General features: G+C 48.7%; 1 protein-coding gene across 1 annotated transcript in view; it reads left to right on the forward strand.

The window, feature by feature from the left end:
- Positions 1–14,953, forward strand: part of P2RX3 (purinergic receptor P2X 3) — a 245,389-nt gene that overhangs the window by 138,464 nt on the left and 91,972 nt on the right. Inside the window, exon 2 of the mRNA XM_069233041.1 lies at positions 11,794–11,929. Coding sequence (XP_069089142.1) covers positions 11,794–11,929 — 136 coding nt within the window. The remainder of the gene's footprint in view (positions 1–11,793; positions 11,930–14,953) is intronic.

Below are 14,953 nucleotides of genomic sequence, written 5' to 3' on the forward strand. Positions count from 1 at the left end.
CCCAAAGCGCAACGTGGACACATCACAGAAAACAGACCTGTTTTTAGCAAAGTGCCTACCTGTAGATTTTGGCCTCTAGCTCAGCCGCCACCTAGGGAAACCTACCAAACCTGTGCATTTCTGAAAACTAGAGACCTAGGGGAATCCAAGATGGGGTGATTTGTGTGGCTCGGACCAGGTTCTGTTACCCAGAATCCTTTGCAAAGCTCAAAAATTGGCTAAAAAAACACATGTTCCTCACATTTCTGTGGCAGAAAGTTCTGGAATCTGAGAGGAGCCACAAATTTCCTTCCACCCAGCGTTCCCCCACGTCTCCCGATAAAAATGATACCTCACTTGTGTGGGTAGGCCTAGCGCCCGCGACAGGAAACGCCCCAAAGCGCAACGTGGACACATCACAGAAAACAGATCTGTTTTTAGCAAAGTGCCTACCTGTAGATTTTGGCCTCTAGCTCAGCCGCCACCTAGGGAAACCTACCAAACCTGTGCATTTCTGAAAACTAGAGACCTAGGGGAATCCAAGGAGGGGTGACTGGCGGGGCTCGGACCAGGTTCTGTTACCCAGAATCCTTTGCAAACCTCATATTTTGGCTAAAAAAACGCATTTTCCTCACATTTGAGTGACAGAAAGTTCTGGAATCTGAGAGGAGCCACAAATTTCCTTCCACCCAGCGTTCCCCCAAGTCTCCCGATAAAAATGATACCTCACTTGCGTGGGTAGGCCTAGCGCCCGCGACAGGAAACGCCCCAAAGCGCAACGTGGACACCACCAAAATTTTGGAAGAAAACAGAGGTGTTTTTTGCGAAGTGACTACCTGCAGATTTTGGCCTCTAGCTCAGCCGGCACCTAGGGAAACCTACCAAACCTGTACATTTCTGAAAACTAGAGACCTAGGGGAATCCAAGGAGGGGTGACTGGCGGGGCTCGGACCAGGTTCTGTTACCCAGAATCCTTAGCAAAGCTCAAAAATTGGCTAAAAAAACACATGTTCCTCACATTTCTGTGGCAGAAAGTTCTGGAATCTGAGAGGAGCCACAAATTTCCTTCCACCCAGCGTTCCCCCACGTCTCCCGATAAAAATGATACCTCACTTGTGTGGGTAGGCCTAGCGCCCGCGACAGGAAACGCCCCAAAGCGCAACGTGGACACATCACAGAAAACAGACCTGTTTTTAGCAAAGTGCCTACCTGTAGATTTTGGCCTCTAGCTCAGCCGCCACCTAGGGAAACCTACCAAACCTGTGCATTTCTGAAAACTAGAGACCTAGGGGAATCCAAGGAGGGGTGACTGGCGGGGCTCGGACCAGGTTCTGTTACCCAGAATCCTTTGCAAAGCTCAAAAATTGGCTAAAAAAACACATGTTCCTCACATTTCTGTGGCAGAAAGTTCTGGAATCTGAGAGGAGCCACAAATTTGATTCCACCCAGCGTTCCCCCACGTCTCCCGATAAAAATGATACCTCACTTGTGTGGGTAGGCCTAGCGCCCGCGACAGGAAACGCCCCAAAGCGCAACGTGGACACATCACATTTTTTCATTGAAAACAGTGCCTACCTGTAGTTTTTGGCCTGTAGCTCAGCCAGCACCTAGGGAAACCTACCAAACCTGTGCATTTCTGAAAACTAGAGACCTAGGGGAATCCAAGATGGGGTGACTTGAGGGGCTCTGACCAGGTTCTGTTACCCAGAATCCTTTCCAAACCTCAAATATTGGCTAAAAAAACGCATTTTTCACACATTTCGGTGACAGAAAGTTCTGGAATCTGAGTGGAGCCACAAATTTCCTTCCACCCAGCGTTCCCCCAAGTCTCCCGATAAAAATGATACCTCAGTTGTGTGGGTGGGCCAGGTGCCTCCAACAGAATAAGGCCCAAAACTTGTAGAGATACAGGGGATAGTACTGCGAGTTTATAAGGACATATTCTTTTATACATCTTTAGACTGACTCTGCTTTGGGGACCCACATACGTGAGGTGTCATTTTATTTGGGAGACTGAGGGGAACACTGGGGAGTAGGAATTTTGTGCTGGAGTGGTGATCGTACGAAGAAAAGTCCGGAAAATATGCTTTTTTTAAGCACATTTTGAGGTTTACAGAGGAGTCTGGGTAAGAAAATGTTGGGGGATCCACGCAAGCCACTCCTCCCTAGACTCCTTGGGGTGTCTAGTTTTAAAAAATGTCTGGGTTTGGTAGGTTTCCCTAGATGAAGGCCGCACACAGGACCAAAAACATAGGTGCCCTCTCCCCCCCCAAACACAGGTAGTTTTGTAATATATCGTTTTGATGTGCCCACATACGTCCGTGATGTGCCAAACACTAAAATTTTGAAAAGAAACACACTTAGGTTATGTGAAAAAGACCCCTCACCCACCAACCAAGTTGGTGGCATGCTTCATCATCGGGGTCCCACCTGAGGCACCTAGCGTGTCATAGGTGTGCTGCGACGCCTGATTACAGCGGAGCAGGTTTGGTCATTTTTACCACACATACTGGTTGGATTTGGCACGAGGGTGAGTGATGGTTCAGTGGATCAAATTTTACTAACAAGAGCTTTCACAAAAATGAAAAGCACTGTTAGTAACTGAAAGGCAAAAAACTGAACCAATGACTCACAGCTCGTGAGCTGTAAAGCCGCGACAAGGCACCAACCGCTTTACAGTCCATTCACACAACTTTCATACATGACACACACAAGGCCATTCACACCGCCAGCCACGGGCCCAGCACATTACAACACTCACATCGACAGACAGCGCCACTCAAGGGCCCATCACTTACATACGCCCACATGCCTGATACAACAATCACACCAGCTGATGGGAGTGTGTGGACTGGTGTTTGGCTTGCAGTGTGTTGCAGTAGCCAACATCAAGTCAATATGTACAGTCTCAGCCAAGCCCCACTCCACACACAATGGCATCATATTTTTTTTTTTTTTAACAGAGGAACCCCTAACTAAGTAGAAAGAATTACAAAACAACAAACACAAAAGCTCTAACTAACAACATGACAGAAATGCTAACCATGAAACTAAACACATGAAAATACAAAACAGACATGAGTTTACACTCATGGTTGTTCCCAGAAATTCTTCTGGGTGTGGTAATTCTTAAAACAAGCACCGACACACAGCCCAGGCTTTGAAGGACAATCTGGGCAGTACATTCGAGACTCCCTCCGGATACCTCTTCGAAAACACACTCTACATTTCTTAGCTGGAAAGTCTTTTTTGGGTGTGGGAGGAATGTGCTCAGCAAAGTGGCGATCTTTCAATCTAGCCACATCCTCCACCACTGCTTCTCTAGGAACTCTGGCCTGTTCCACCACAATAAGGCTCTCTATCACTGACTCCTGAAATTTCACAAATGTCATCTTTGAGTCTGGAGACCTATCCCTAAACACAATAAAAGCATTGAAGGTTGCTAAGTGGAAGAGGTGAAGTGCTAACTTCTTATACCAAACATAAGACTTACGAATAGCAGTATAAGGTTCCAACCTCTGGTCAACTCTATCTACACCTCCCATGTGCTTATTATAATCTAAAATGCACACAGGTTTGCGCACTTCAGCAACCTGGCCCCAAACAGTCACAGGGGAAGTACTCTCATCATGGATGGTACTTAGCATGTAGACATCCCTCTTGTCTGAAAATTTCAAAGCTAGCAGCTCCTCGTTCCGCAAGGCACAGCACTGTCCCCTCTCAAGTTTTTTACAGACAAGCTCCCTTGGATAGCCTTTCCGGTTAGAACGGATTGTGCCACAAGCAACTGTGTCCACTCTAAACAATTCCTTGAACAACTGCACACCAGTGTAGAAGTTATCTACATACAAATGGTGACCTTTGTTGAACAGTCGTCTACCAAGATCCCACACTATTTTCTCAGTAACTCCAAAAGTGGGAGGACAACCAGGGGGGTCAATATTGGAATCCCTACCAGTGTACACACGGAAACTATACACATATCCTGTCCTACTTTCAGACAGCATATACAATTTAATTCCATATCGTGCCCTTTTGCTAGGAATGTACTGCCTAAAAACCAAACGACCCTTGAAGAGGACCAAAGACTCGTCCACACTTATCTCTTTGCCTGGAACATAGACCTCCGAAAACCGATCTACAAAATGATCAAGGACAGGCCTAATCTTAAAAAGACGGTCAGAATCTGGGTGATCTCGTGGCAAGGCTAATGCATTGTCAACAAAATGCAGCATCCTAAGAAGAAGCAAATACCGATTACGACTCATGGTAGCTGGAAATATAGCTGTTGCCATCAAGGGACTAGTAGACCAATAAGAAGCCAGTGACGGCTTCCTTATCAACGCCATCAAAAAAGTCAAACCCAAAAACTTTTTTAGCTCCTCCAAATTTGTGGGAATCCACTGGGCAGCTCTAGAGTGTGGCCTAAGTCTAGCAGCGTTGTCCCTCAAATGCTGCTCCGCATACAAATTAGTCTGCTCAACAATCTCTTCCAAAAACACATCATCCATGAATAACTCAAAGAAATTGATAGGCATAAAGTTCTCTGTATTGGCGTTACACCCCGGGAGACCAGTAAAGGCAGGCAACTCTGGCTGCTCCATGTTTGGGGCAACCCAGACATCAGGTCTTCTAACGGGAAACCTTTCAGCCCCAGGTTGCTGCACTATTGGCACATCAATGTCCTCCTCTAAAACAGAACCTTCATCTGCACTGAGTGTGGCTTCATCATCAGAAGATTCCCCTCCAACAGAAACATCACTGCCAGAATCTCTGACTTCCTCCTCTGCCTCAGATGCAGAGTCCGTCTCATAGTCATGATCAGACTGTGACTCAAAAAGCATACCAACCACCTGCTGAGCGGTCATCCTGCGGCTAGCCATGATCTCTCCTGCTAAAATTAACTGGACAAATTCACCACCAACAACCAGCACTGTGTAAGACAAGTAACAAAGTGTAGCTTTGTTAGTAAGAGTTACAAACTCAAAAACTATACCGCTCACTTGCCTGAAAAAGCTTGATTCACCAGCAACTACACAGCAATCACCAATGATATCCCACTAAAAAGAAAGAAAGAAAGGCAAATTAGAAATAAGACACAACAAATATCATTGTGCACAAACCTAAGGACAATTTCACACACAATCCTGCATTTAGTACACCCCCTACAAACATGTCATTCATGCATGGCAACAATACTCCTTTGGAGTAAATTGTTTTTACTTACCTAAAACATGCAACTGTGCAAACTGCAGGTCAACCACCGCCAAAACCGCAAGGAGCCACAGCAAATAAAGCAAAAGCTTTGAACTAGAACAAAAAGGAGGAAATTTTTTTTTATCACAAATGCAAAGACTTCTTCAGTTGACAAACACCCCACCATCAAACATTTTAGAAATTGGTGCCTAAGTGGATTCTGTCATAGGGGCAGATGGGCCTACTAAAAAAATAGGCCTGTCTGCCCCAAGGAAGCCAGAAAATACCTTTAGTACTGTGTCCCCATGGAGAGCGACCCTTGCCAAAGGGGACAGCCCTCAAACAAAAAAAAACAAAAAAAACACACACAACACTATCCCTGGTGCCTAAGTGGCTTCTGCCCCCTTGGGGGCAGGTGGGCCTAAGAAAATAGGCCCATCTGCCCCCAGGGGGTGTAGAAATGGCCAACAGGTCAATGCCCCCCTTGGGGGGGCGCCCCGTGACCAAGGGGACGCCCCCCCACAAAAATAAACACATAAAAAAAAATCCCTGGCGTTCTAGTGGTTTCTGCCCCCCTTGGGGGCAGATCAGCCTAAAAATAATAGGCTGATCTGTCTCCAAGGGGTGCAGAAATGGCCTGGGTACATGTGCCCCCAAAGTGGGGGGCGACCCTTGCCCAAGCCCCCCCCCATCCACTAACACACACACACACACACACTATCCCTGGTGTCTACGTGGCTTCTGCCCCCCTTGGGGGCAGGTGGGTCTAGAAAAATAGGCCCATCTGCCCCCAGGGGGGGCAGAAATGGCCAACAGGTCAATGCCCCCCTTGGGGGGGCGCCCCGTGCCCAAGGGGACGCCCCCCCACAAAAATAAACACATAAAAAAAAATCCCTGGCGTTCTAGTGGTTTCTGCCCCCCTTGGGGGCAGATCAGCCTAAAAATAATAGGCTGATCTGTCTCCAAGGGGTGCAGAAATGGCCTGGGTACATGTGCCCCCAAAGTGGGGGGCGACCCTTGCCCAAACCCCCCCCCATCCACTAACACACACACACACACACACTATCCCTGGTGTCTACGTGGCTTCTGCCCCCCTTGGGGGCAGGTGGGTCTAGAAAAATAGGCCCATCTGCCCCCAGGGGGGGCAGAAATGGCCAACAGGTCAATGCCCCCCTTGGGGGGGCGCCCCGTGCCCGAGGGGACGCCCCCCCACAAAAATAAACACATAAAAAAAAATCCCTGGCGTTCTAGTGGTTTCTGCCCCCCTTGGGGGCAGATCAGCCTAAAAATAATAGGCTGATCTGTCTCCAAGGGGTGCAGAAATGGCCTGGGTACATGTGCCCCCAAAGTGGGGGGCGACCCTTGCCCAAGCCCCCCCCCATCCACTAACACACACACACACACACACTATCCCTGGTGTCTACGTGGCTTCTGCCCCCCTTGGGGGCAGGTGGGTCTAGAAAAATAGGCCCATCTGCCCCCAGGGGGGGCAGAAATGGCCAACAGGTCAATGCCCCCCTTGGGGGGGCGCCCCGTGCCCAAGGGGACGCCCCCCCACAAAAATAAACACATAAAAAAAAAACCCTGGCGTTCTAGTGGTTTCTGCCCCCCTTGGGGGCAGATCAGCCTAAAAATAATAGGCTGATCTGTCTCCAAGGGGTGCAGAAATGGCCTGGGTACATGTGCCCCCAAAGTGGGGGGCGACCCTTGCCCAAGCCCCCCCCCATCCACTAACACACACACACACACACACACTATCCCTGGTGTCTACGTGGCTTCTGCCCCCCTTGGGGGCAGGTGGGTCTAGAAAAATAGGCCCATCTGCCCCCAGGGGGGGCAGAAATGGCCAACAGGTCAATGCCCCCCTTGGGGGGGCGCCCCGTGCCCGAGCGGACGCCCCCCCACAAAAATAAACACATAAAAAAAAATCCCTGGCGTTCTAGTGGTTTCTGCCCCCCTTGGGGGCAGATCAGCCTAAAAATAATAGGCTGATCTGTCTCCAAGGGGTGCAGAAATGGCCTGGGTACATGTGCCCCCAAAGTGGGGGGCGACCCTTGCCCAAGCCCCCCCCCATCCACTAACACACACACACACACACACTATCCCTGGTGTCTACGTGGCTTCTGCCCCCCTTGGGGGCAGGTGGGTCTAGAAAAATAGGCCCATCTTCCCCCAGGGGGGGCAGAAATGGCCAACAGGTCAATGCCCCCCTTGGGGGGGCGCCCCGTGCCCAAGGGGACGCCCCCCCACAAAAATAAACACATAAAAAAAAAACCCTGGCGTTCTAGTGGTTTCTGCCCCCCTTGGGGGCAGATCAGCCTAAAAATAATAGGCTGATCTGTCTCCAAGGGGTGCAGAAATGGCCTGGGTACATGTGCCCCCAAAGTGGGGGGCGACCCTTGCCCAAGCCCCCCCCCCCATCCACTAACACACACACACACACACACTATCCCTGGTGTCTACGTGGCTTCTGCCCCCCTTGGGGGCAGGTGGGTCTAGAAAAATAGGCCCATCTGCCCCCAGGGGGGGCAGAAATGGCCAACAGGTCAATGCCCCCCTTGGGGGGGCGCCCCGTGCCCAAGGGGACACCCCCCCACAAAAATAAACACATAAAAAAAAATCCCTGGCGTTCTAGTGGTTTCTGCCCCCCTTGGGGGCAGATCAGCCTAAAAATAATAGGCTGATCTGTCTCCAAGGGGTGCAGAAATGGCCTGGGTACATGTGCCCCCAAAGTGGGGGGCGACCCTTGCCCAAGCCCCCCCCCCATCCACTAACACACACACACACACACACTATCCCTGGTGTCTACGTGGCTTCTGCCCCCCTTGGGGGCAGGTGGGTCTAGAAAAATAGGCCCATCTGCCCCCAGGGGGGGCAGAAATGGCCAACAGGTCAATGCCCCCCTTGGGGGGGCGCCCCGTGCCCATGGGGACGCCCCCCCACAAAAATAAACACATAAAAAAACATCCCTGGCGTTCTAGTGGTTTCTGCCCCCCTTGGGGCAGATCAACCTAAAAATAATAGGCTGATCTGCCCTCAAGGGGGGCAGAAATGGCCCTAAAAGACATGCCCCCCAAAGGGGAGCGACCCTTGCCCAAGGGGGCGCCCCCCCATCCACTACACACACAATCCCTGGTGCCTAAGTGGCTTCTGCCCCCCTTGGGGGCAGATGGACCTAAAAAAAATAGGCCGATCTGCCCCCAAGGGGGGCAGAAATGGCCAACAGTTCTCTGCCCCCTTGGGGGGGGCGCCCCTTGCCCAAGGGGGCACCCCCTCCCAACATACCTGCACAGAAAATATAATTCCCTGGTGATCCAGTGGTTTCTGCCCCCCTTGGGGGCAGATCCGCCTAAAAAGTAGGCCAATCTGCCCCCAAGGGGGGCAGAAATGGCCGTAACTAATTGCCCCCACAAGGGGAGCGACCCTTGCCCAAGGGGCCGCTCCCCGCCAGCAAGAAACACGAGCAAACAACAAAAAAAAAAAATCCCTGGTGTCTAGTGGGCATTCCTGCTGCCCGATCGCAATGCGATCGGGCAGCAGGAATGCTCAAAGAGACACCGGGGGAAAGGAAAAGCCTTTCCTTTCCCCCGGTGCCTCTTTAGCCCAAACCCCCCACCCACCGGGAAGAGGAACTCACCTCTTTCCTCGTCGCCGCACAGGAAGCAAATGGCTTCCTGTGCTGCGAAATCCCCATAATGAAGTCAGCGCGCGATCGCGCGCTGACGTCATTATGGGGGGGTGGGGGGGTCGGGGGTGGAAGGGGAAGGGCTTCCCCTTCCATCCCTGACTTTGGGGGGGTGGGGGGAAGCACACAGAGGGAGCGAGAGCGCTCCCTCTGGGCTGTGTGCCGAGGACGTAGTGGTTACGTCCTCGGCACAGCAGCACTGTGCCGCGGGACGTAACCACTACGTCCGCGGCACAGAAGGGGTTAAGGAAAAGGGGCTGCATTAAAAAAAATACTTTATTTAAAAAGCAGTCACAGACATGGAGGTCTGCTGTCCCCAGCAGGCCACCATCCCTGTGAGTGCGTCCATTCCCAGCGCGGGTTACGAATTGCGAACTACCTCATGAATATTGATGAGGTAGGTCATTTGCGACCCGAATCGCTACATGTGTCTGATGCGCATTTGTACATTTCTATTCGCAAAAAGTCACAATTAGAGACTCGCAAAATAAAATGGCCGTACACCTGGCCCTAAGACCCTTCCAGGGTGGGAGGGAGCCGCGCCCACATTGGTGGGGGCGTGGGAGATGGATAGTCCGTGGTGGTTTCATCCACAGAGAAATAAACAAACACATTGGGCGGAGTAAATGCTCCTGTTTTCTGTCTTGTGAATATGTGAGTGTATATATTTCCTTCAGAAAATCGAATTCTCAAAGCTCTTGCAGGTTATGCCTGGAAAGCTGCGGCTAAGATTTCCAGGCGGTAAACTCTCAGACTATAACCAGTGAAATACCGAAATAGATACTTAGCATACAAGGAGCCAGACGCAGACAGGAATTGTGCGGTTATACATTTGTGCGCAAACTGATGACTTTGCGGATAATCGGGCCTCTGTGTTTACAACAACTCCTCCCGCTCTCCCTGAATGAAACAACACGATTAATCTAATGCATTAGAAAAAACAAAGCTGCCTCGGAGGTTATCAGAGAGGTTTACCACAGAGGTTTACCACAACATTTACCACGGAGGTTTTGCCACTGAGGATTATCACAAGGTTTACCACAGAGGTTTACCACTGAAGATTACCACAAGGTTTACCGCAGAGGTTTACCACAAGGTTTTCCACTGAGGTTTAGCACAGAGTTTTATCACGAGGTTTACCAAAGAGGTTTACCACTGAGGTTTAGCACAGAGGTTCACTAAGAGGTTTGCCACTAAGGTCTACCACAGATGTCTACCAATGAGGTTTAGCACAGAGGTTCAACACGAGGTTTGCCACGGAGGTTTACCACAGATGTCTACCAATGACCTTTATCACAGAGGTTTACCACTGAAGTCCACCATTAGGTTTCCCATGATGTTTACTGTATAGGTTTACCACAGAGCTTTAGTACAGAAGTTTACCACAAGGTTTACCGCTGAGGTTTAGCACAGAGGTTCACCACGAGGTTTGCCACGGAGGTTTACCACAGATGTCTACCAATGACCTTTATCACAGAGGTTTACCACTGAAGTCCACCATTAGGTTTCCCATGATGTTTACTGTATAGGTTTACCACAGAGCTTTAGTACAGAAGTTTACCACAAGGTTTACCGCTGAGGTTTAGCAAAGAGGTTCACCACGAGGTTTGCCACGGAGGTTTACCACAGATGTCTACCAATGAGGTTTATCACAGAGGTTTACCACTGAGGCTTACCACAGAGGTTGCCCTTGGATTACAGGCTTGAATCAGACATGTAAAGTGCAGCTCGGCTGCAGACATTCACCCACACACACTGGCACAAACCCAAAGTGTTGTGGAGAAGGTTGAACAGTAAATTACCCCTTAGATCACATGTGAGTGCTCACACGTCTTGGTGTGCCTGGTAGGCTGGGCCTGGCTCTGTTTGTGTTCACCAGCCCCCAGGAGCAGTGTCTGGTCCAGACCAGAAGCACATCAGCAGCTCCAGCCTGGCTCAGGGCTTGCCTGGGTCACCCACCTGCATCCTTGATGCCAAGTGCCAGGCAGCTGTGTGCTCCTGTTGCCCTCTGTGTGTACCAGTGCACCAAGTGCAGCGCCACTTTTCTTGCACCCCTTAGTGCCCCCCCTAACACCACCATGCATGCGCCGGCTCTAAGATACGGGGCACCATGGTGGTAGATAGAGAACTAGCGTCAACATTTTTGACGCTAGTTCGGAGCTTTGCAGGATTAGCGTAAAAAATGTTGACGCTAATCATGCAAAAGCCAATTGAGGCCCATTGTAAACAATTATATGCCTCCTTTTAAATCCTGCTCCGAGAAGGTGTTAAAAGTGCCAAAAAAATGACGCAAAGAAATCTCTTAGATTTCTTTACATCATTTTTTTGAACCCCCCTAACAAGGGGGCGCCCCTTTGCATATATTATGCCTGGCGCAGGCATAATGTAGCGCAAGGGGTTACAAAGTGGCGCAATGCATGCATTGCGCCACTTTGTAAATGTGGCGCAGTGATTTTGGCCTTGTTGGGGCACATTAGCATTAAAAAGATGGCACTAATGTGGCGCAAGGAGGCTTTAGCGACTCTTAGATCTGACCCTCGATGTTTAGTGCAGCCTTGCATTAAGGGGGAAACCTTATGTTGGGAAGGAGTTTGGTTGCTCTTTATCCGTAGCACTGAGAAGGAGACTATATGTGGATTCTGGCTTGAGGGGTTGCAGCCAGAACTGTGCAGTGCGATGGATTCATCGCATGGCCCCTCACTTGGCTGATTTGGGTTACAGCAATACCTGGATTATAGTAACATTACTGAGCCTGGAGAGAGCTGAGGAGCTAGAGATCTGTAGGGAAGGGTGGAGACCGGCTGGACTGTGGGATGCTACAGAAGATATGCTCCTGGGCAGAAGGGATGACCTTGGGGTATGACCTCAGAGGTAGTGCTTCCAGTGGCTTTCAGTCCTTCATCACTTTCTCTTCTCTCTCTCTCCCCTCACAGGTGGGTGTTTATCCATGAAAAGGCCTATCAGATCCGGGACACGTCCATCGAGTCCTCCGTCATGACCAAGGTGAAGGGCTTCGGGAAGTACAGCGACAAGGTCATGGATGTGGCTGATTACGTCACACCGCCACAGGTGGGTTGCGGTATCGGGGTGCAACCTGGGGGAACATAAACCACCCATTCCTCAAAGTTCTCATTCTCGTAAACCCTAAAGCACTCCTCAAGATGCTAACACACTTCTTAAACCCAAATATTTGACACACTCCTCAGCCAAAAATCTCTAATATACTCTGCAACCCTTAACACATTCACCAACCCAAATCTCTAACACAGTCTTTACATGTCTAAAACACTCCTCAACCTCAAATCTCTAATACACTCATCAAATCTCTAACACACTCCTCAACCCCAAATCTATAATACACCCTTCAAATCTGTAACACACTCCTCAACCCCAAATCTTTAACACACTCTTATAATATGTACCACACTTCTCAACCCCAAATCTGTAATACACTCTTCCAATCCCTTACACACTACTCAATCCCAAATCTTTAATAAACCCTTCAAATCTGTAACACACTCCTTAACCCTAAATCCTTAACACACTCTTCTAATCTGTACCACACTTCTCAACCCCAAACCTGTTATACACTCTTCTAATCCCTTACACACTACTCAATCCCAAATCTTGAATATACCCTTCAAATCTGTAACACACTCATCAACCCCAAATCTGTAACACACTCCTCAACCCCAAATCTTTAATACACCCTTCAAATCTGTAACACACTCCTCAACCCCAAATCTTTAACACACACTTCAAATCCCCTACACACTACTCAACCCCAAATCTGTAATACACTCTTCAAATCCCTTACACACTACTCAATCCCAAATCTTTAATACACCCTTCAAATCTGTAGCACACTCCTCAACCCACATCTGTAATACACTCTTCAAATCTGTAGCACACTCTTCAACCCAAATCTGTAATACACTCTACAAATCTGTAGCACACTCCTCAACCCAAATCTGTAATACACTCTTCAAATCTGTAGCACACTCTTCAACCCAAATCTGTAATACACTCTTCAAATCTGTAGCACACTCCTCAACTCCAAATCTTTAACACACTCTTCAAATCTCCAACACACTCCTCAACTCCAAATCTTTAACACACTCTTCAAATCTCTAAGACACTCCTCAACTCCAAATCTTTAATACACTCTTCAAATCTGTAGCACACTCCTCAACCCAAATCTGTAATACACTCTTCAAATTTGTAGCACACTTCTGAACCCCAAATCTGTAATACACTCTTCAAATCTGTAGCACAGTGATCAACTCCAAATCTTAATACAATCTTCAAATCTGTCACACACTCCTCAACTCCAAATCTTAACACACTCTTCAAATCTGTCACACACTCCTCAACTCCAAATCTTTAATACACTCTTCAAATCTGAAGCACACTCCTCAACTCCAAATCTTTAATACACTCTTCAAATCTGAAGCACACTTCTCAACCCCAAATCTTTAATACACTCTTCAAATCTCTAACACACTCCTCAACTCCAAATCTTTAACACACTCTTCAAATCTCTAACACACTCCTCAACCCCAAATCTTTAATACACTCTTCAAATCTGTAGCTCACTCCTCAACCCCAAATCTGTAATACACTCTTCAGATCTGTAGCACACTCCTGAATTTCAAATCAAATCTTTAACACTGGCTTTGGTACGTATCTGAGCTGTGTCCAGTCCCTTCCACCCTCCATTGAGCAAGCAATACATTCCAAGTGACCCCCATTAAGTAGAAACTGGATTTTGAGTTTATAAGAATAGCATCTAGTTGGGAATTTCAGCTCACTTTTGGATTTTGGAAACGGTTTGTATATTCTCAGTTAACTGGGTCCAAGGCTCATAAGGCATCCCTCACTGCAGCTTAAAAACTAGGACAAAGGTCAGACACATCATATCATACTGGAAACATTGGTCATACTGGTGCCTGAGGCCACTGAGAATCAAGGAGCTGAAAAAATCTTACATGTGTTGAAATGCGCAGATTGGTGAGAACTCACAATATCCGTCGCACACCACACAATACCAGGAGCCATAGAGAGCATGCTGTTTCTACTTTAATCCATGTAAAAAGATTTAAGGTTATATCTTGACCTCTAAAGGTGTTACATCCTTTTGGTTGTGCTTTTAACAATCATGTATCAGTCGCTTATGCTACATTTACAAAATACATAACTATTGATTATAAAACGGATAGGTTTTACTAGACATTTGTGATAGATTTATTCATTTGCAGCAGAACGTAGCGCAGCAAGCGTAGGGAAGAAAGCAGCGCAGTAATATTTATTAAAAATGGCCGTCTGCATCCAGAACGCCTCCACACGCCTCATCCTGGACATCCCCCGCCACAGCCACATCACAGCCCACCTGAGAGACCTGCACTGGCTCCCTGTTAACAAGAGAATCTCGTTCAAACCCTTCACGAACGCTCACAAAGCACTGCACAACGCCGGACCAGAATACCTCAACAGACGGCTCTCCTGCTACACCCCGACCCGACAGCTTCGCTCCACTGACCTTGCCCTCACCACCGTCCCGCGCATCCGCAAAACGACCGCCGGTGGCAGATCGTTCTCCCACCTCGCCGCCAAGACTTGGAACACTCTTCCCACCCACCTAGATCAGCCACAGGACCTACTTACCTTCAGGAGACAGCTCAAGACCTGGCTGTTGGATCTAGAGAACCCCCCCCCCCATCAGCGCCTTGAGACCCTCACGGGTGAGTAGTGCAGTTTACAAATGATTTGATTGATTGATTGATTGATTGATTGATTGATTGATATGCTGTGCTTATTCCCTGCGATGGCAAGCACCATGCACAACCATTGCGCCATGGTGCAGAGGTGTGTGCGTACGTCTTGCACAGGTCTGGCTCTGGTAGCTTACACTTAGAGTGCAAAATCTAGTGCTTAGACAGATAGTGTAACTATCTACGCAGTGGAAGTGTTCTGTACAATGCAGCACATAAGCAATGTGTGAAATCTTTGGAGAAATAAAAACATTTCCCCAACTCAGCCCCTGCTCCAAGGAGACCTAATTTTTTGACCCAAAGAGCCTGGTCTGACTATTTT

Source organism: Pleurodeles waltl, chromosome 4_2 (genome assembly GCF_031143425.1).
Source record: "Pleurodeles waltl isolate 20211129_DDA chromosome 4_2, aPleWal1.hap1.20221129, whole genome shotgun sequence".
NCBI lineage: Eukaryota > Metazoa > Chordata > Amphibia > Caudata > Salamandridae > Pleurodeles > Pleurodeles waltl.